At 33.4% G+C, this 22,254-nt stretch overlaps 1 protein-coding gene across 1 annotated transcript; it reads left to right on the top strand.

Moving 5' to 3' along the window:
- Window positions 1-1,599: 1,599 nt before the first annotated feature.
- On the top strand, window positions 1,600-21,305 carry LOC149794579 (uncharacterized). Its single transcript, XM_089966602.1, has 8 exons — window positions 1,600-1,994; window positions 4,407-4,721; window positions 6,445-6,708; window positions 7,793-8,065; window positions 8,769-9,023; window positions 10,100-10,156; window positions 16,421-16,520; window positions 16,961-21,305. Exons 1-8 carry the CDS (start codon window positions 1,631-1,633, stop codon window positions 17,280-17,282), a joined length of 1,950 nt encoding a protein of 649 aa, XP_089822728.1. The 5' UTR covers window positions 1,600-1,630; the 3' UTR covers window positions 17,283-21,305.
- Window positions 21,306-22,254: the final 949 nt, after the last annotated feature.

The raw sequence follows: 22,254 nt of genomic DNA, 5'->3' as shown, positions 1-22,254 counted from the left end.
ACATATCCACATTAGCCGAATCCGAGACTCGAACCCACGCAGACAGAGGTGAGATGGCAGTGATCCGTAACGAAGAGCGCTTTAGACCACTCGGCCACTCGGGGCCCCTGAGCACTTTGTAATTCCAGTGAATAATAATTTAAATGAAACTTCCAACCAAATTGAAAACTGAACACAACAAAACACGGAGTCTGCTTCAGATGTAAAGCCAATAATGAATAGTTCTTGGGTAAACAAGATTATACACCCAACTACTTGACCTAGGTCACACTTACCATTTTCTGGGAATGCTCTGTCAACTTTATACTACATTATATATACGTGTATCTTTAAATCAAAATGCAGAAAACAGATTAATAAGTAATAATGATCTGAATATGTAATTTGCGATGAAAGAGAAATATTGACTTTGAATTATGTTGTTTACAAAATAAATGTCACTGGTCAGGTATACCATTAGCTGGATTTTGGGAAGAAGTCAAGTACAAAATACAAATACATAAAATATAATTATTAAAAAAGCAAACAAGTAATGCAAATCAATTATAAAAAACTAGATACTACCTAGTCATAGTTCTGGACACACGTGAAAAATTACGTTCTAGCAAATACTGCACATAATGTTCACTTACAAAGAGTTAGCTTTCAGCCACATCATTTGTACACTCATCTGAAAATATAAGTCAAAGCCAGCACTGCAGAGATCAAAGCATCATCGACTACATGAGGACATTTTGCATCGATTTTAATGGGCATGTCAACACGGCCGTCTACAATTCTAATTAGGATTACAGATTAAATCTTTTTCTCCAAACATTTGTCCAAATCCATTCAAAGAATTTCAATAGGAACGATACACTCCCATTTTTAACGTAATAATAATTGCAGAATTATATTTGACGTTGACGCTGTGACGGAGGATGTGTGGCAGCGTAACTTATATGAATGATATAAAATGGATGCTGTGTTGTTCCGTTTGAATTTGCTTGTACATAATCTACTTAATGAATATATACAAAAATACACCGCTCCGGTGGCCTAGTGGTTAGAGCGTCCGCCTCGGATGCGGGAGGTCGTGGGTTCGATCCCTGGCCGAGTCATACCAAAGACTTACAAAAATGGTACTAACATTTGCCTCGCTTGGCGCTCAGCATTAAGAGGTTAGTGTTAGGACTGGTCGGCCCGGTGTCAGGATAATGTGACTGGGTGGGACATCATGCTACATGTCTGCGACATGATGCCCCAGTGCTAGACATCACTATAAACTGCCACATTGCAGACATCGTAGCGATATGACTGAAAAATTGCTAAACCTACGTTAAAAATCAAAATCACATCACATATACAAAAACACTTCCTTTCCTGTATGTCACTACATATCTATACAATAATACATACATTTCCCATCAATACGGAACGGATGAGTCAGGGAACAAATGATACTAAAGAATAAAGCAAGCAGTTATTGCATCCATCTTTACTTCAACAGATACGTTGAAGATACAACTGATCATTTTATCTTTATGACACGTATTAAGCAGTACACAAAATGTTATAAACTTATAATAAGCTTAGTATCCTACAATTTTTGGAATATTTGATAACGGATAGGATCACACAGATTTCTAAGATGTTTGTGTTTTGTCTACTGTCTGTCTACGTGACAATATATCATGTCTCAGAAGGAAGAACACTTCAAACCATGATTGGAGGAAATGTATCTTTTTCATTTACCATTACTGATATAGCGACTGATGGTATCCGTATACTTCACAACAATTTAACTTTCTTGACTGTGTGGCCTGCAAAGAACGTTCATTTTGTTCACATGGACCCCGAGAAAGTGCGCGTGTCTGTAAATATGTCAGAGGGTGAAACAATTATAGTCACTGTATCCATATTGAACATCACAAAAATGAATGCAGGATTATACATGGTGTCACGAAAAAGTATCTCAGAGCAATTTAATGATAGTATTCGTCTACAAACAATTGGTACGTAGCTTCTTTGATGTGTGCTTATATAATTGTTTATGTTTTATTTATTTAGTTTTACATGTGTTTATTTATTTACTTAGTATTCACTGGTTTCGCCATGAGACACAGCAGTATAGAAAACAAACTACAGTAGAACAGCAAAACCAAAAGCGATTCCTAAACTATTTCCTCCAATTCCACCTAATTTTCGTTATGCAGGCGCATTCTAGTGATGCCGTGCCTGTCCGTAAACCATTCCAAATTACACATAATTCATTAGGTGATGGCTTTGCTGTGCACTTACATTCGTTTATGATGTAAGTCATGGTAATAGTACTCTCTTAGCAATCTAAGACACAACTTAAGACCTGCATTAGAGTAACATTGCTCATGCACTCTTTTCAGTTATTTTATTTCCGTTCCAGCCAGATCCCAATCACCGTTGGCATAAATACAATTTTAAGAGGATTTTTACTATCCCGCCTGTGAAAAAAAAAGTATTTCGTTCTCATTAGCCAATTTAAACTATGCTATTGCCGGAAATGTTCTGCATTGATTCATTTACTTGACTCATGCAGACAAGCTCAAACCTCATACTTGATTACAGTTTTCCACTTAAATGTATAGTTAAAGATGCAAAATTATAGAAATGATAAAATTGATATAAAACACGTGAAATATACGAATTGTTTATTTCATTATTCTAGAGAGTTTAATGAGGATTAACCAGCGTTTCAAAGTATGCAAACCCCTCTTCAGCTGTAAATCTACATGTAATACATCTATTAATTGTCAGACAAAAACTTTTCCCTAGTATGTGCACCTTTATTTCCAATGGAGGCGCAAGAGTTGGAGGAGCACGGGACCCGTGCTGGTTAAAGGTCCCCCTACTGAGGCACACACGGCACTGTTTTTTGCTATTACTCTGATATTGTTTATAAAACTGTATTTATAATCAGAAAAAGATCTTTGAAGTATATCTACCTCCAATTCTAATCGTAAGATAAGGAAAAAAGTGAGACGATGCATAATTTCTTTGCAGTTATGTTTCTTTGTCACGTGTACGATGTTAAATATATCTTGTATGTTATACTGCTGTTCCCAGTAGAACAGCTAGCATGATACATTTTGCACGCATTTGTTTCCGCTTGGGAAACAGCTTTTCATATGAATTACCTTACGTTCATTATCTAGATTGTTATAACTACGATGCTAATTCTTTATCGACATTACAACATTTTTTGTTATTATTTATTAAAGTAATAACCTTTTGTATGATACTTGTATAAAACACTGTCTGCTTTAAGGTCCATACATATCATATTAATACTACAATTAATGCGTTATTGGAATTCTCCTACAAATGACATAGTGTACCTGATAGTCCAAGTTTGATATTATAATTTTGGTAACATACTTTCTAATTATATATATATATATACATACATATATATATATATATATATATATATATATATATATATATATATATATATATATATATATATATATATATATATATATATATATTATGTTTGTGTGTCTGAGTTTATGATTTTTAACGTAGCTTTAATTCTTTTTCAGTCATATTGCTGCTACGTCTGCACTGTGGCAGTTTAAAAAGATGCATAGCACTGGAGCATCATGCCGCAGACATGTAGCATGATGTCCGGCCAGTCGCATTATTCTGACACCAGGCCGAATAAGTCTTTGGTATGACTCGACTGGGGCGAACGCTCTAATCACTGGGCCACCGGAGCGGTCACTTTCTAATTATAACTAACTTTTTATTTTGTAAATATTAAGAAGTTTCTAGATGGTTATATTCCAATTGTTTTAAATTTAATAAAAAAAAAACATTATATGTTTTTAAATAGTAAATGTTAAGCGTGACCTGAGATGAAGTGGAGGATTCTATAATCTTGTTTCTAGAATGATTATTCATTCGTGCTTTAGGATCTATCAAAATCAGTTTGTATTATTGTTGTTTCCAGAACACTATTTGGGCTAGAAAGTATTTCTTCACATTGTTGAATTTATTGACGTTGCTTTCCCTGGAAATACAGAGTTCTCAAAGAAAATAAGATTCTTGGACAGAGACGAGTTGGATGCTAAATATAAAACTACACTGCAAATGTAGTCAAGTAAGATGGAACAATTTTTGTAAAAGTGTATAGAAAAAGCAGCAACATATGACGTACAATTAGATGCTGAGGCTGCTTATGATCATGGTTCAGCTTACTAATTTTGATTTTCGTCTTGTCCTTCTTTTTTGATGATTACGAATTGAATTAGACAGGAAACAGGACATAATGAACTTGTTAAAATATAATGGTATCTCTTACATAAGGAAAACAATTCTAAACAGGTACACCTGGATATTTATATTACACTGTTGGCATGACTTCTTGATATTACACTATGTTTCAGAGGGAAGGACAGTTCAAACCGTCATTGGAAGGAACGTGTCTTTATTGTTTGTCTTCACCAATATGACAAAGGATGGTGCTCTCTTTATACATCATGACATGTCACCGTTCATCTCGGTGTGGCCAGATAAAAAATTCTATGTTCTACATAAAGAAACAGAAAACGTGCGAGTTTCCGTAGATATGTCAAGGAGCAAAACAATCACTGTGACTGTACTTTTCTTGAACATCACGTCATCGGATGCTGGGATATACACGGTTACACAACAATTGAATTCAGATAAATTCAACTATGGTGTTCTTCTGCAAATTATTAGTATGTAGTTCTTGATTGGGTTATTTGAGTTTATTCATTAATTTATTATCTGATTTACTAATACATTTATTTATGTAGTCAAGAGGTTAATTTGACAACGTATATATATATATATATATATATATATATATATATATATATATATATATATATATATATATATATACAGCTTGAATGCCTTTGTTAGTTATCACTCTACTTTGTCATTTGTCTTTTCACTCAAATTAACCCTAATTCTACCATACACATCTACAAACCATTCCTTATTCCAGACAGCTACGTCTGAAACGATGTAGATGAGGTCACTCTGTTATGTAAGCGAAGTCATCACCTATTCATGAAATATGAAACGATATCAAGGTTCAGCTTTAGGTCTCCATAAGGGTAGCACTAATCTTACCTTTATTTTCATCTATTATCACAGTCCTTACATCCACATTCCTAGCAATGCTGCATCACTCTTAAATCTGAGACCAACTTCATCATGCATAATAAGGAACAGAGTAAAGGGAAAGGATGTTTGTATGATGAAATAGCGGTACTAAATTTATGCAAATAAATTACTGAAATAGCCTGAAATTTAAAAAAGTAAAATTTTGCAATAATTGATTTTATGACTCGAAAATATTTTCCGCGACTATACCTGTGATTAACAACCGACAAAGCGGATAATTGAGATTATCTCCATTTTGGTAATTTTAGAATGGTTTGTGTATATATTTTGAACAACAAGCAACCATGGCTTAGAAAGCGGTGTCCTAGCATAGGAGTATAGCATTGACTCGGCTTGATACAAGTTCCACTAGAATAGATCATTATATTCACAATTACGTGCGCATGCTGTAAATCTCAACTTTTGCAAGAGACTGAACATGCTACATTATTTTAAATTCAAACGAGTTATTGATTACGTGAATAAGACTCAAATGAAATGATATTCCCTAAATACATTTGTTACGTAGTTTGTTACGGACACAATATACAGCATATGTCCTGTTCGATTCCCACTCTTCTAATAATGCGATATTGGTTGGTTTGAAACTTGATACAAAATATGATATATCTATTTCGTACGTAATTTCTGTTGATGTTAAGACGCCATTTAATTTCAAATAGTAATGAAACCTGCATTGATGATCGTCAGTGACTTTAACGTGACGTTATGCTGAATTCTATAATTTTAACCGTTGCGAAATTTACACTAGGTTAAACAACAAATACAACCGTTATTTTAGCGAATGTATAATTCTATAAACCAGTAAACCTTTGCTTCGTATAGTTCAAAATTTTACTTCTGTTTATGTTTCTGCGAATACTTTACTGTAAAACTTGTCATCTTCCACTTCACGCACTCAAGAGTAATGAAACTGTTTCATAAGACCTTATATTCAAGGACAAAAAATATGACTTAATATCTGCACTTATATCCAAGAATCTAGGTTTTATATTTATGAATCATAAAACTAAAATGGAGAGCTGAGCGAGAAAAGGCTGTCACACCTGCACAAGCACTTGCACAGATAGGCTAGAGTTTAAAATATACAACGTTAATGAGAACACAAAAACGCTCTAAGAAATGTAATAAGGACACTATTCATAACATGAAACAAAAATAAGTCTTTCTCTCATTAAGTTTGTATATATCAGCAACCTACATTTAACTCCACCAAAACAAGGTCATCATGTCCTAATTAGAAAGTGTATATTTTTCTGTTCTTTCCAGACAACACACAGATTCCGAGAATAGCTATAGTTCGACTTAACCTTTCAGATTCATCTTTAGTATTACAGTGTCTTACAGATAGTTACTATGTCAAAAACGTTTCCTGGAAGCTTAATGCGTCTGTCATAAAAAACATCGATGAATATTCGCACAACAACGATTATCTTTTGATAAGAAATTTGACAGCTGACTACCAATACACTTCATTCACATGTTCGGACCAGGAGAGTGGACTGGAGAGTGATCCGTATAAATTAAAAGCGGGTGAGTAGATTTTCGACTGATGTTTTCCTTTACAGCCTTTATTCTCTTGATCTATAGGCAAGCAGAAATACACCTTCCATGTATACTCTATCAAACATAATAGTTGTTTTCCTGGTGTAGCAAAATTACACAGGCACGTGGTACAGTATACCATAACAAAGACATCCACAAACCTATGGAAGAGCAGGTTCAAAGCTTCTAACATAAATGTGAACAAAGTGAAACTCATATAGACCCAGGACAAGAATACTGTTTATTTAGTTTGATGTATGAAAGACAGGATACAACATAATTTGGTTAAGATTTCTTTGGAATTATCCTAATGCAGGTGACTTAACCTTTATGATTGCATGCTTGCTTCCAGCCACAAATCTAAATCATATTCGACAATACCCGCTGTGTGAAAGCAATAATACATCTCGCTCCATTCATTCTAAGTACCTTTGTCAGTGTAAGTTTTCGAATATTCAGAAAATGTACGTCGAATTGACTTAGTGAATTCACAATATGCAACACGTCTGCACTATATACTCGACTGAATAAGAACTGCCAGTTTCGTGTAAGTGCTTCAGAATCTAATGTGTATCTTTATTACTTGCCAAGGTAAAATGGTATCTCAGTTTGCACTCTATTTTGCTTAGACCATCGAGTACAAACCTCATGAAATTTCGTAAAGTTTGTACTTAAAACTTGTTGTTCCATCACATAACTTCCTGCTATCATATCTTTTTTCGTAAAGTTGTGGAGTAGGGGCCCGGTTTTGTATTTTAGTATTTCTGATCGTTATATTAGTTGCTGTAGTGTCAGTGTTGGGATTAAAAGTTACATGTAATGGACTTTTCCAAATTTTATAAGTAGCTACGCTTGAACAATTCTCACCGGAATTAAATAAAGAGGCCTATTTGAGATGTTTTTGGGACTAAAGGCTATCTAAATATAAACTAAGTGTACATAATATGTAGCCTGTGTTTGCAAATCGATGCACTGCTTTGTTGGTCAGGAAACACTTATTACAGGATCTTTATTGGATGCTATTAGAAAACAGCATGTACGGTTATAATGGCATGTTATTCAACTTTTCCAGATGGACCTTCTGTTGTCAGCTTTGCACCAGATAAAACGGTGGCAATGGAACAAGAGAGCTTGAACGTATCATGCATTTCAGACTGTAGTCCAGTTTGTACAAACCAATGGACAAAGTTGGATACTTTATCGGGGTTTGGAAGAGACATATCTGCGGAGAATACATTGTACATTGACACTATTACTAGACAGGACGCTGGGAATTACACATGCAACGTTAAGAATATTATTACCGGTAGAAACTATACAAATATGTTATCACTGGATGTAGTGTGTAAGTATAATAATAATAATAATAATAATAATACTAATAATGGGAATATGAATAAAAATTAATGTTAAACATAGAGACATTTTTTATCGCAGCACAATGCTCTTCGAAAATGTATTATTGAAACAAATCATCACCCAAAAGGTATTGAACATTACGATAGTTATATTTGGTGAAATGTGACATTTCTCTTTTGTTTAAATCGCTTTCCTATATTTATATTAAAGACGTGTATCGTGAATTCCACAAATATATTAAAACGAGGAAAGAGTTTGAATATTATATTTGTATCACATATATGTTGTGATAGTTAAAGATATCGCAATTTGAAACAATTGTTTGTTCCGTTTGGTACCTTTCGTTTTTTATAAAGAAACGAATGATTAAAATATGTGTTATTAGGGGACTTACATATTTGATGCAGTTTTAAAAGTCATCATTGCTTAATGCCTTGAACTCGTGTCTAGAATGGGCGAGATTGATTCCATCACTGATCAGCCTAGATTGTCTTCCGGTCCCTTTTGATTATATTTGCAGAGCATTTTATTCTCCTTGCCCGATATTATATAGCTTTACAATGTTGCAGTGACATAAAATATAAGAAAACTAATAACCGATCGAATAAAGTCCTATTTTAATGTACACGATGTAGTAACGTGCTGTATCAAATACTCATCATATAGGTTTCCACCTTTCCTGTTTGTAGATGGTCCAGATGAAATCTTTTTGAATGCATCGAACTACATTGAAATGTATGAATTTGACTCAATAACAATATCTTGTTCTGCCGACTGCTTCCCACCATGCCAAATATACTGGAGCCAGTCAACCAAACATATACCTGGTGCAGATTTGTGTCTTAATAAACTCAAAGATAGTGGTAACTTCACGTGTCATGCCAGGAATGTGCAAAATATCAACAACTCGATTTCAAAAACAGTCAGAATTATAATGAAATCAGGTAGGATTATCTTTTAATGTTTACCTGTGTTCAGTGTATGCACGAATGTGTTAGAAGAATGTCCATCTTCAAAGACGTCTTTTTTCATAATCAAATAAGAATGGTATTTTATTTACACAGTCGGAAAGTTAGTTATTCTAATGTTATTCCTTGTTTAAAATATCTAACTATTACTTTGCTATGAGAATGTATTGCTTGTAGTGCTTGATCCAAGAACATATATATTACCTTCGCCATAACGATTGTAATACTACATTTCCATCGGTCATTATATCCTTATCTTATGTGAAAATGTCAAAACTATTCCTTCTATAAATATTAAAATATATTATATAAATGTTAATATATATATATATATATATATATATATATATATATATATATATATATATATATATATATATATATATATTAAAAGTAAAAAGACACAAAAAGTGATCATAATTTTCAACTTGTTCTTTAAATTTACGATTACAAACGCTTGTCATGCATGCTCTGGTGAGTTGTAATTTTTACTTCTGGAAATAGACGCTTATAAAGCATACATCATCGACTTTTGCTTATTCGCCCATATTAATATCGCAAATATTGAAAATGTCAAAAATATTCCTTCCATTTGGAAGATAAAATTACGATTACTTACACGTTTTCTGGAGAAGTATCACTTGTATCTTTTACCAGACTTTATGCGAACCTTATTTCTCGAAACATATCATTACATAATTAATTGTCACTCTATCTAGTTATAGTATCTAGCATTAACGTGTTGTTTTGTATCAGCAATATCTCAAAGCGCAGAAATATTATTATAGAAAATACACAACAAAATATCTATAATGCATATTTTCGTAATTCATTTTGCCAACATTATAAAGATCCTCTGAAAGCAGACCATCCTGATATATTTCTATCTTCACCACACATTATCTGTTTATTAATTTATTTAGATGTATGTCATTCTACACTTGATATCATTTGGGGAACAAAGTACACTATTGAAGTGGGTGTATGTATATTTATAATATTTTCTCTACGTAGACATTTTTACCACATGACATATCGCTTTGATTTTTTAGGTACTGGATTTTATACAACCACAGCAAAGGAAAAGGGGGACGATACAGATACCACTGGTAAACATGGACAAACGTAAATTATATATATATATATATATATATATATATATATATATATATATATATATATATATATATATAATTTAACTTGATTTGATATAGGGAATTTCTTTTTCTCTCTTTTTTGGTAGCAAATCCTTTACAAGATCAGGATATTTATCAAGTGAGTCTGTTAAAAAGTAAAGAGAAATGAAAAGACGATAAACACGTCTGAGTAACTCTAATCTCCTACTAGCTGATCCACAGTCTGCCTACGCAAATAGGAAACATGACAGCTTCTCCCCGCTGTTACAACACCATATACAACGAATATCTCCCGTACAACCAGCAGGCTAACAACAACTGGTCAAACACGTAGGCGCTTCTTCCTACAGCGACCAAGATTCAGGTGCCAGAGCGATATCAATTCTTACTTGCTGCCAACAGTTCGTCACATAAAACATAGCCCAATGTCAACTTCACACTTATGGCAAGCCTCTAACATCACTTCATCTCTGCCAGCCACATTTGTCCCCAATACTACAACAAAGTAAACATGGTGCTTTCCAGCAGCGACCGAAACACATAGTCAGGCCCCAGACCATGTCAGGGCAGACTGCTTCTCACATGAATAAACTCAGGCTACTATGACAGATAAGTTTCATCGGGCGTTAAGCTCTTCAATCAACATTCACACAATCAACATAAATAATGTCATCACTGAAGGTGTTTCCTAAAGAGAGCATCACATGCTCACGTATACTCAAACCGACCATTTGGCCATTCTGCGGTAGGATCCAGAAACCAAACGTCTGAGAGCACAGTTCAAAACAATATAATTTAGATGATACCTAATACTCAAGGATATTTCGTATCACCTATCCTATATCACACACACACACTCTCTCTCTCTCTCTCTCTCTCTCTCTCTCTCTCTCTCTCTCTCTAAACATTGCATTTAAAATTCCATCTATAAATGCTTCTATCTGATCTCCGCGTTATGTCGGCAGTCTTTCAGAGATTCCCTAATAAACACTTGTTTTTATAAGCTGATTCTGAATCTATGCATGATGAACACCATATTTGATTGTTGCCGATGTTGTCCCGGTATCCGTTTCAGAAGAACCGTGTATTAAAAGATCCTGAATGAACAGGTCTCTAACAGGTTAATACTTAAACGGCGCAAAATTTATTTTCGTCCTAGCCTATGCCAATCGACAATTCATCATCATATAGATAGCACCATTGCATTTAAATGTTACAGCTACAGAAAACCGTTTGATAGCATCTAAGACCTCACAGTTTAAATCGACTCTTTAAAACTGCATAAACCAATTATAATTTACATATATCTTGCACAAAGGAGCACAGTAACGGTTTCTATCCAATGATTCTGGAATATAATACAACACATTATTCACCATAATGTACCAATAATTAAAGATGTTTCTGCCTTATTTTACCAATGGCAGAGTCGAATAATAAATTGCAAAATGAATTTCACCGCGTAACACCTATGAATCCGTGCGCTTTTATCTGTTCAGCCCGTTTGATAACCCTGCTATTCAACAGTCATAGGGATAATATCGTTCCAACCCATATGCTTTGTAAGAACAAATGAGGGTAAGTGAGATGCGTGTTGTATGTTGTGTGTGTATGCGTATGGTCTTTTATTCAGTCATTCAAACACAATACTCTTTCTTTCTTGACTGCTGAAGGGGAAATAGTTCATTACAAAATCATTTTTGTCATGTTAATTCACCGATGAAGGATTATGAAATTTGAATCTTGTCTTTTCTAAAAGACTGCACCCACCCCCAACAAAAATAGATCTACATTCGTGCAGTAATGTTAAGATGCGCAATCAAACTTTGAAGAAAGGTTTAAACTTCCCCGAGGACGCATTTTCCAAAAGCTGTCATGTCGAAACATCTCGCTTCAGCCTTTTGTATAATTGTATCTTAAAAACAAATGAAAAACGTATCACTGTGATATCCAAACACCCACCGCTGCGACCAGAAAATAACACACATGAGCGAATCAAAATCTGCATGAGTTTGTCTTTCAAGTCCATGTTTCCTATATTTCCAAGGACCTCAAGACAACAGTCGTTGTAAGGTGAAGTGTTCTTAAGAACGCGAAAACTGCAAATAATTTGTCTCTAATCACCTAATCACCACATATCTCAAACCTCCAATTGCATATTTATATGGCGTGTCTCGTTTCACAATTGTGAATGACTTTTTAGTAACCTTTTTCAGGCAGAATATTAATAATTCGCGACATGATATTCGAATTATTACCCAAACACACAATACAAATATTTATTCCCAAATCAAATTTATAAGCATTTATGAATAAAAGTATCCATAAATTTTCTTATATTAATAATTTAGGAATGGTTCATTTTTCGAACCTACACCATGATGTCATAAAGTCTTGTGAATAATGCTCGTAAAAATTTTAACGAACTCGGGTTCAGGAATATTTTCCCAATAGCGACTCCCCATAATCAAGACATAATTACTATAATCTAACAAAACTATAAACGGAGATATAATAGCAAATATCAATTGTCGTAGGAATTTGAAATAAGGGTTTTGTGTATCTATCTTCTGCACGTTATTATATAGCACCCAAGTTGCACACAGTTATATTAAATATTCTCTCTTTTTTTCTTCACTGAAACAATATAATAGCAGATTCATATCTTGATCTGACACAGTCTGCTCAACTAAAGTTTTAACAATGTAATACATATATTGTTTTGAAAACTGACCTTCCTATACTTTGTGCCTGAATATTAATAACGCAAGTACAGGGTTATTTCCGAATGTAAACATACCCACATGTAGAGTAAGTTAGTTTCCATTTACTCAGAGAACACACGAAGAAAGATGCATACCATCCTTTCACTACACATCGTTTTCCAAAATTTATTCAGCGACATTCTTTTTTAGAATTCACGTAAGTTCCCATTGAAACTATAGTGTATATATATATATATATATATATATATATATATATATATATATATATATATATATATATATATATAATAAGATTCTCCATTAGCTATGTATAAGGTATACATGTGACTGAATTACAAATGTGTACATGTTTCTACAGCTTTAGATTTCACATGGTTATGAAGTTAATTATTGTTATTCGTGTCATGCTTTTCAATATAAATATATCAGAGCAGGATGTGGTTTGAATCAATACTTTAACTGGTTATAAAACAAGCTAAACTGACAACATAATCCACATGATCTAAAATGATGTATTTTACAACTGAGAAAGGCAAACTGTAAATTATCGTTTAGCGCTTACATTTTCTCACAAGATGACACGTTATCATAAGTTTGCATTCATCTGATGAATATCAACATTATTGTCGTAACTCTCACCTTTTCTAGCATACGTACTTATGATAGATGTTTCAAAACAAATTGTAAACATAGGCTGTCAATATCGTTAGAATCATTCACACATACCTTTATTCTTGTCTATAATATTCCAATAATCTCTCTCTCTCTCTCTCTCTCTCTCTCTCTCTCTATATATATATATATATATATATATATATATATATATATATATATATATATATATATGTATATGTATATACCATAGCACGTACTGAGCTCAGAAGAAATCGACATATATCTCCATGCAGACTCGTGGATTTGGGATAGACCTGACTCATCCTGTTGCATGCAATCAGAGGCTACTGATGGAGGCGACTTTTTGAATGGACATGTGCCATGTGATCATGTATATGCCGAGAAAGACAGTAGACTTTAAACGAGTTGACTTTATTTTTAAAGGATTTCCGATTTCCTTTTGCATATGTTTGCTTTATGCACTTTTAGGTGGAGGGGCGTGATCCACTATGGCTATCGTTAACAAGGACAAACAATGCACATACATACATACATACATACATACATACATACATACGCACGCACGCACACACGTACACACACACACACCCACACATGCATACATACATACATACATACCTGCTTTTGATGATAATGTTTAGGGTTTAGAGTTAATAAGAAATATGTTATTCCTGTTTGAGAGCAGTCCCTGCGTAAGTGTTTTAAGTGTTTACAGTTGTACTTTTGAAATCATATGCAATTTGAGATAAATTATGTTTTTCTGATATCCATTGGAATTACTGAAACGTTCGTTGCCGCTTGAATTAATAGATGAATTGCATTTTTATGAATTCATTTATAGACATTCTGGATTACATCATTGATGTATAAAAATTCCAGATCATTTGTATGTCAGGACATTCAAGACTATTGGAATGCAATTGGAACCTTCTATATTCCTAGACATGTTTTGTCACAATTAGCATTTTTTTTGGAATTTAAGTCACAATAATTTGTCTTTTGTATGTTTAGTTTGTATTCTAGGGAGAAATAAATCCTTGTTTATTTTAATTGAATTAATGGTTTCATTTATCTTCTTACACATTTATCACCCTGTACCTTTCATTATAAAACATGTTCGCACATTGAAAACTACCATACAATAGATCTACCTCAAAAGTAACCTCAAAAGTAACGTAAGTTAAACAGAAGTCGTGCTAATAAAGTCCCAGAGGTAAAATGATAAATTCAGGGAAGAAAGAAAACATGCAAAACAAAACTAAATGATATAGAAGCAAAACCAACCTGCGTTGTATCTATGCGTTGCACAAAATTTGAAGTGGAATGGAACATGATGCCGAAATCCTTCTATGTGCGCTATTTATGGCACTCGTGACTTGCTCTCATTTTACGAGTCAGAAAAGGTAACAAATGGCAAATAACTAAAGAACGTTTAATATTTTGTGTTGTTTCTTTTCAAAGTAATCGCTCAGCCTCCATCATTTGCACATTTTTGCAAGTATTTATGTATGCGGTGTTTAGTGTGTTTCTATATATATATATATATATATATATATATATATATATATATATATATATATATATATATATATATATATATATATATATATATTAGGCAAAGTTATATTAAGTGTATTAATTTCAACATAAGTTTTAAAGAGTCATTTATTTATTGCTATATTTAATGCTTTTTCTTATGACCGTAGTTTGCACATTTAAGGTGAGTCATGTATGGTGCCTACGTTGGTTCATTCTTACGTTTCAAGGCTTGATATAATTATATATTCGGGTACACTTCACGCGATGTGAATCTGGGTCGTTGGTTTTCGGGTAAATGGAGCCTGATCTAATTCCTGATTAGCCATTGTAAATAACCTCATCTTTTACTGACGGTTTTTTGAAATACAAAGACTAATTCATTCAAAGTCTCGTATTGCAATTGTGCTATTGTGTTTTCGTTCGATATAATATAATTAATACGGGGAATTATAAATTCTTAGAAGTACTATTGATCTTGGAAGAGTCATTGAGAGGATTGATGCTTATATTTAATTTTAATCATTCATTGGAATTGCAGTGATTTAAATTCAGTTTAAAGATGAGAGTGATATTTAATAGCTTTACGGAATTACTGTGGATTTCTTCAAATATATTTGGATTAATAACTGTATTATAATTACCGTTAATTCATTTAAAAAGATTTTGGTATTATATCAGTGAATTCATCTGTTCTGTTGACACATAATTACAGTGGTGACATCATTTGGAATACTCTGGCAAGTTCGACTTGGAAATTTGATCTATCGAAATTCAGCTTGACTCACTGTTAAGGATGTTTGAAATATATCTGTATTTAACACTAGGAGACGCTTATTTGAATTAGCCCTAAGGTTAAACTCTCTAAATGGCCTGATTGCCTATTATGTACTATTAGCATGTTTATGTTTAAGCAGAAGTCGGCGACACGGGACTCAAGCAACGTTTTATAGCATTTTCGGAAGTATGCAGAATAAGGCTATCGCTACATGTAAAACATGTATGTAACAACAGCTAGCATTTGAATTTGTTAAGATTCATTATTTAAATCAAGTATTTGAATGAGAAATTCGTTGTTAAAACTTCCGCTTCAATGAATGGTGTTTTTTTTGTTTTCTATGTAAATCATATTAAATTGGTCCAAGGTACACACACAATGGGATATCGTCAAACTAGCTATATAACATTAAAAGGTATTTTTTTTCTGGTCAAAAAACTTGTATTGATGATTATTATTTTACATTTATTTTGAAAATCGCAGAATCTTAATAAGTAAAACGAGTTATAGTCCGGAATATCCGGTGCTCCGTTGAATTAACAAAAGTTTATTTTCTTTCAGAACGTCAGATAAACCGCCTTTTGATTTACCTTGTGATAGGAATGGGTATTTTATTACTTACTGGATTCAGCATCTGTATTTTACAGAAGTTTGTTAAATGGTAATAAATATTTGATCTTTTCAAAGATAATATAAAATGGTATACAAAGTAAAGCATTATCTAAGCTTAAAACTGAGAGTGTTATAACAAGTATTTTCATATTTGCTCCTCAAGAAGCATAATAATGTCAAGTTTATATAACACTTTAATTGTCATTAGTTTCCATCATACCAGATCCCTGTAAAAGTGGCTAAAATGACTTAACATTACGAGCGACATGATTGTCATTTAAAACATGTTATGTCCTGTACTGATCTGCATGCACATTTATTTAAAGTAAGTTAAGGTAACTGTTTGTAGATTGATTTGCGATGTAGCAATTTAATTTATTATCAATTCAAGTCACCATAGGAAGGTAGATATTTCTAAGAAATACTGTATACGTAAAGATTTCTAATACAAACTTTACAACATTTAATAAGTGTTATTTGTTATTGTAGCCCTTGTTTTGATAAAGTATCAACCAACACCCCAAATCGAGATAGCGGTGAAGGAAACCCATTACAGGCAAACCAAGCAGAAGGTTACTGGAAGATTGTATATAACTCTGAAGGTGATCTAAGCACAGTGCTGGAGACTAACATCAGTCAAACTAATGAGCCAGAACCAATTGCCAACACAACAGTTGTTCAAGTGAATACACGAGAAGCATCACCACAGTTACAAAGTACGGAAGTCGTTATGGAATTCGATGGATACATACATGCGATTCATTCAGGTTCTGTGAATACAGACGTCATACTAACAGACAGTACGACATAAGTTTTAATGTAATCATAGGCTCTATATTAACATAGAAAGCTGTGAGATGGTGACTGAAAGAAAGAGTGCAGCTCGGAAAAAATTGCATATTTGCTTTTTGAACCCAGAGTTACTCATAATATCAGGTTACGCGTTTTTTAAAACTATATCTTGCCTGACTCGGAGAATGGGAAGTTATGATGTTCTCAGTTGGGAAAGTATCACAATCAACACTGTTGCAAAGTCGCACAATATATTCATAAGCTGTGAAAGTCTCAGTTGTTTGCGTGGATCTTATGCCATGTATTATAGGGCTGTTATCCGATTTCTTGTTGTTCCATGCTGAGATTGCACAAATACATTTATATATTCAAGTATAGAAATGACGGAATGAACGTCAAACCTGTATATTTTGACAGACTGAAAACAATAATTGACTATCCACAATAAAACTGGTAATAAAAGTGGAGTAGGTCATGAAGCAAACCCACACTATTAACATTCCTACTACGTACCTTAAATTTCAAAAGTCATAATCTATACTTACGGAATTTTTTGCTATCTTCAATGGTTAGTATAGTAAATAGTTTGTTTTCTTTATATAGGGCATGAAACTTGAAGCGATGGTTTTGTTGTATCGATACTCGTAGACTCTATGGTCTTAAACTAAGTAACAGAAAACAGGAAACATTAAGTTTGCAAAACTCAACAAACAGTTTATTTCCACAGAATAAAAAAGTGAAAATTTAAAAAGAATTTACAGTATTGCTAATTAAATCCCGCATAGTCCTGAAACATTTATCACAAGTGCAAATGTATAATATTCCAACTAAATTTCATTGGCATTCTAAGCAAGTTCCAATACTAAATGTATTGATGTGCACATATTCTCGAACGTGGCGATGTGCCAATGGTCTGGAATGTTAGGATGTACTAACAGTCTTGTAACAATCATAATAATATAATCCATACATGTTTTTGTTTGAATTAACTATAATTCCAAGTTAATATGTATATCCAAGAATATTATTGATGATCACTTTGTATTTCCATTGAACAATAATTTCAATAAATGATTCTGTCCAAACGAAAAATTGATCACAGCAATAAGACTCATTCTACACAGAGATGTTAAGGCCAATGAGTAATTTCTCAAGTAAACAACGCTATATAAGAAGCTAAGACACAAAAATAGAACCAGGATGACGATATACAGTTCATGTCTAGAACATTCAAAGCGTCAAGAAGATAAGGTCTGTTACTAAAATTATAATAAACAACAAGGAAAACATCAGGTTTATACAGTTTTTGATGTGGGAATTTCAGTGTGCTAGACAGTTTAAAATAAATATGTTTACTTCCAATGATAATGGTCCTAATATTAATATTTACTCACGGAGAAATATTAATTATGCATTATGATCTTTAAAAATTAAAAGTGCCCAGTCAATTAACACCGTTTCTTTTAATTTGGACTAAGTTCAGGTTTAAAAGTAAAAAAGGTATTTACTGTATATTCATCGAGTAAAAACGACAAACAATATAATTAAATATACATAACAATACATCCAAGACTTTGGCTTATTCGCAAAATATGTGAGTTATTGAAGTTATTATGGCGTACATACAAAATATCCTTTGAGATGAACACTAGTAAAGCATTGTTTATAAGTTATCTTGGTCTTGGTAAAGATCGAAGATGATCTTTTTCTAAGGACAGTTACCTAAACGTTTAATCATCGGCATCATCAGCAAAGCAGCCTTTATCAGACGTCGCTCAAAATTCTTCCGATGTTGAACGGTACCAGATTTCCAAAATATTAAATCAGACGGGATGGCAAGACCGTGTGTATTAGACCCTTAGGACCTCATTTGACAAGTAGAATTACTTGAGGTCGTGCTTGACCCTTTGCGAAGCCACTTGACAGTTAATCACAAACACCAGGCACGGCATTTCGTTCGACGATTATACAGGAAATTACGCTGTGTGGCATTTTGATTTCACTCCTGACCAAGGCAGAGACAAGAGACATATCAACCCTATACAATCCGGGGGATTTCTTCTGGCCCTTCAGTTTGCAAAAACACCTCCTAACACGGTGAACATCACCTTGCATGCAAAATTTGTCTATACTTTGGAAATCAACAGCTTGAGCGAGGTGACTTTAGGTTATTAGAAGCTATGAAAGAATAATTTCCCTAATTGGAAAGTTGATCCTCTTTGAAAAAGTTAGACGATGACGTCTTTGAATCAGACCAAAAATATGGAAAATGCTACAGAAGATAAAAACAAAGAGACTGTTATGATGTCGAGATAGCCAGAATGAAAGAAAAGGTAGTCTACTGTTTTTGTAGCACTACATGAACCAATTACAACTGTCACCCACGAACATTGTTATGGATGTCAAATAGATGACACCAGTCAAACTGAAAAATACAAATGAATGATGATGAGTAAAGAATTCGAGGAGTATCTAGATGACGCTTGGGGTCATCATTGGTTTAAAGACTAACCTGCCTGCTCTGCTGGTGTATGTTTTTTATTATTTACTTTGTGTGAATATAAGCACTTTCAACTCTATTCCTCTGAGTCATGTGTTAGATACAATTGAAATGGAGAGGTTGTTTTCCTTCACGTACGCGCTTTAAGAATGCAAGTAGGCAAATTGAGCAGTCTGTTCATCCATCATTGACGTGACTTAATTATTTTAAACTTTGGATAAATACTCACACAAACATATACTCACACCATATAATGGTGAGTTAAAGGGAGTTTGGATAATGTGATTATATGGAGTATTGATTGATATAGGTTGTGTGAGAGATTATGTGTGTGGTGTGATGGATAATATTTTTGTGAGATTTCATATCCTTCCTTTTCACAAGGCGATTCGGATAGTGTGTGTGGGGTGTGTGTGTGTGTGTGTGTGTGTTTGGATGGTATAGATGGTGATATAGATTGTTTTCTTGTCATTTAAGGTATTGCATATTTTGTGAGATTTCATCTCCCCTCTAATATTATAATCTAACAAAAGGCTATTTGGACAGTGTGTGCATAGGATAGTGGATGGTATAGATGGTGTGATGGATACTAATTTTATTGTGTAAAGTATAGTAGGGTTGTGAGATTTCGTCTCCTTCTCTTACATTCTACGCTAACACATATCGTTATGGATAGTGTGTGAATTGGGGGCTAAAACGTATAGGTGGTGTGTGATTGTATGTCTGTGAGATTTCATCTCCTGCTCTTACATTCTAAACTATCTCAGGACATTTTGGATTGTGTTTAAATGGAGTGTTGGATGGTACATGTGGTGGTTGTGATTATATGTTTGTCAGATTTCATCTCCTGCTCTTTTACTCTAAGCTAACACCGGACGTTTGAGATAGTGTGTATTGGGTGTTGATATAGGTGGTGTGGTGTATGCTATGTTTGTGACATTTCATCTTCTTCTCTTACACCCTAAGCTAACACAAGGTGTTGTGTGTGTGTGCTTGTGTCTATGTTGACATCTGAAACTTAAAACGATTTATTATTACCGTCCTACTTTTACCTTAAAAACCTTTTTGCGTAAAATCACTTAACAAAATTAAACCAATTCTTGCTTACAGAAGACGCAAGAATTTGCAAGATTTTATAATTATAACTAAATACTGAGATAATAGTAAAGACGACTTTTGTCATCTAAATGTAACAGACACATTATGCAATGCGCAAACATAAGAGAAAGTACTTTGTTGAGTAGGGCTAATACAAAAGAAATATTTTCTTTACGTTATGACACTAACTGCATATCAACTGATTTGATTTGTTTGACAACCTGTAAAAAATGTAACATGAAATATGTTGGACAAACACTTTAACAAGTTTCTAAGAGAATGAATAATCATCGCTTTCATATAAAAAGTATAGAGATATTCAGTTTTCCTCTAATATTTCAACACATTTTAATACCAATAATCTCTCTCTACTCGATTTTTCTTTCATGGCAATAGATATTGTGCGTGGATACATGAACAGACTCATAAAAGAAACTTACTGGATTCTTTAGTCAGATAATTTGTATCCTAATGTCCTTAATACCAAAGTACTATATATAATTGTATATTATTTGAAATTGATAAATTGTATATGCTTGAAAACAATATAATTAAATGTATGACTGTTTGTCTATATTTTATTTTATTATTTTACTTTATACGTACCATTTAGAGCCAATAAGCGAAGACGACGAAGAATTATTGTTATCATCAGCAGAAACCAGCTGCTTTGCAAAATTGCGCGTTAACGTTTCTGATACAATGTTTCAGTTTTAGGCTAGCGATAGACGCCATACATGATACAAGTCATAACATAGATAGGGAAGCATGCAATTGACCAGGCATAAACATGAATTCTTTAGCAGGTAAAAAGAATGGCAAAACATATACATACATTTCTGCACCTTTAATTTCCTAAAAATGGAGTTTCTTAGTTCTGCAAATCTGAATTGCACGAGCCATGGGTTCCAATGTTTGATTACACATTTCGAAATTGTACTGTAATTTCGACTACATTTCAAGTGCAATAACGTTCTCCTTACTGCACTCAAAATGAAATTAAAATTGTATTGCAAAGTGTTGTTCTTTTGATAATTACAATTTAATGATTTCCTATTTTTCCCATATTAAGACTATAAACAGTCCATGACAGAACAGAAACATTCATGTAGATGAGTCAATATACCTCCCTCGCAACTCAAATCAGATGAACTTCATGTGGAATTGACACAGATAAATTCAGTCCATAGTCACGAAGTTTAGTATAATCGACAAAAAATACCAAAATCCATTCATTCCATTCGAAATGGGAAAGTTACTGCAATGGGCGTTCGTTCACAATATGACTATAAATTTTAATTTACAGCAGACCAAAACGACAGTTCTTTTGAAAGTAATGTCGAGCGCGCGGTTACGTTCAAACTTCGCTGGGCGGAGTTATGTGCGCATTAAT

This window comes from Sinohyriopsis cumingii, chromosome 8 (genome assembly GCF_028554795.1).
Source record: "Sinohyriopsis cumingii isolate HCF-2022 chromosome 8, ASM2855479v2, whole genome shotgun sequence".
Lineage (NCBI taxonomy): Eukaryota > Metazoa > Mollusca > Bivalvia > Unionida > Unionidae > Sinohyriopsis > Sinohyriopsis cumingii.
The sequence above is the reverse complement of the archived record's forward strand: the minus strand, read 5'-3'. Positions and strand labels throughout refer to the sequence as shown.

Excerpts from the sequence above, each read along its gene's own strand:
- LOC149794579 (XM_089966602.1), top strand. The coding sequence starts at position 1,631 with ATGTTTGTGTTTTGTCTACTGTCTGTCTACGTGACAATATATCATGTC. Across the intron at positions 1,995-4,406 it reads TATTCGTCTACAAACAATTG|AGGGAAGGACAGTTCAAACC; the intron begins GTACGTAGCTTC and ends ACTATGTTTCAG. Across the intron at positions 4,722-6,444 it reads TGTTCTTCTGCAAATTATTA|ACAACACACAGATTCCGAGA; the intron begins GTATGTAGTTCT and ends TGTTCTTTCCAG.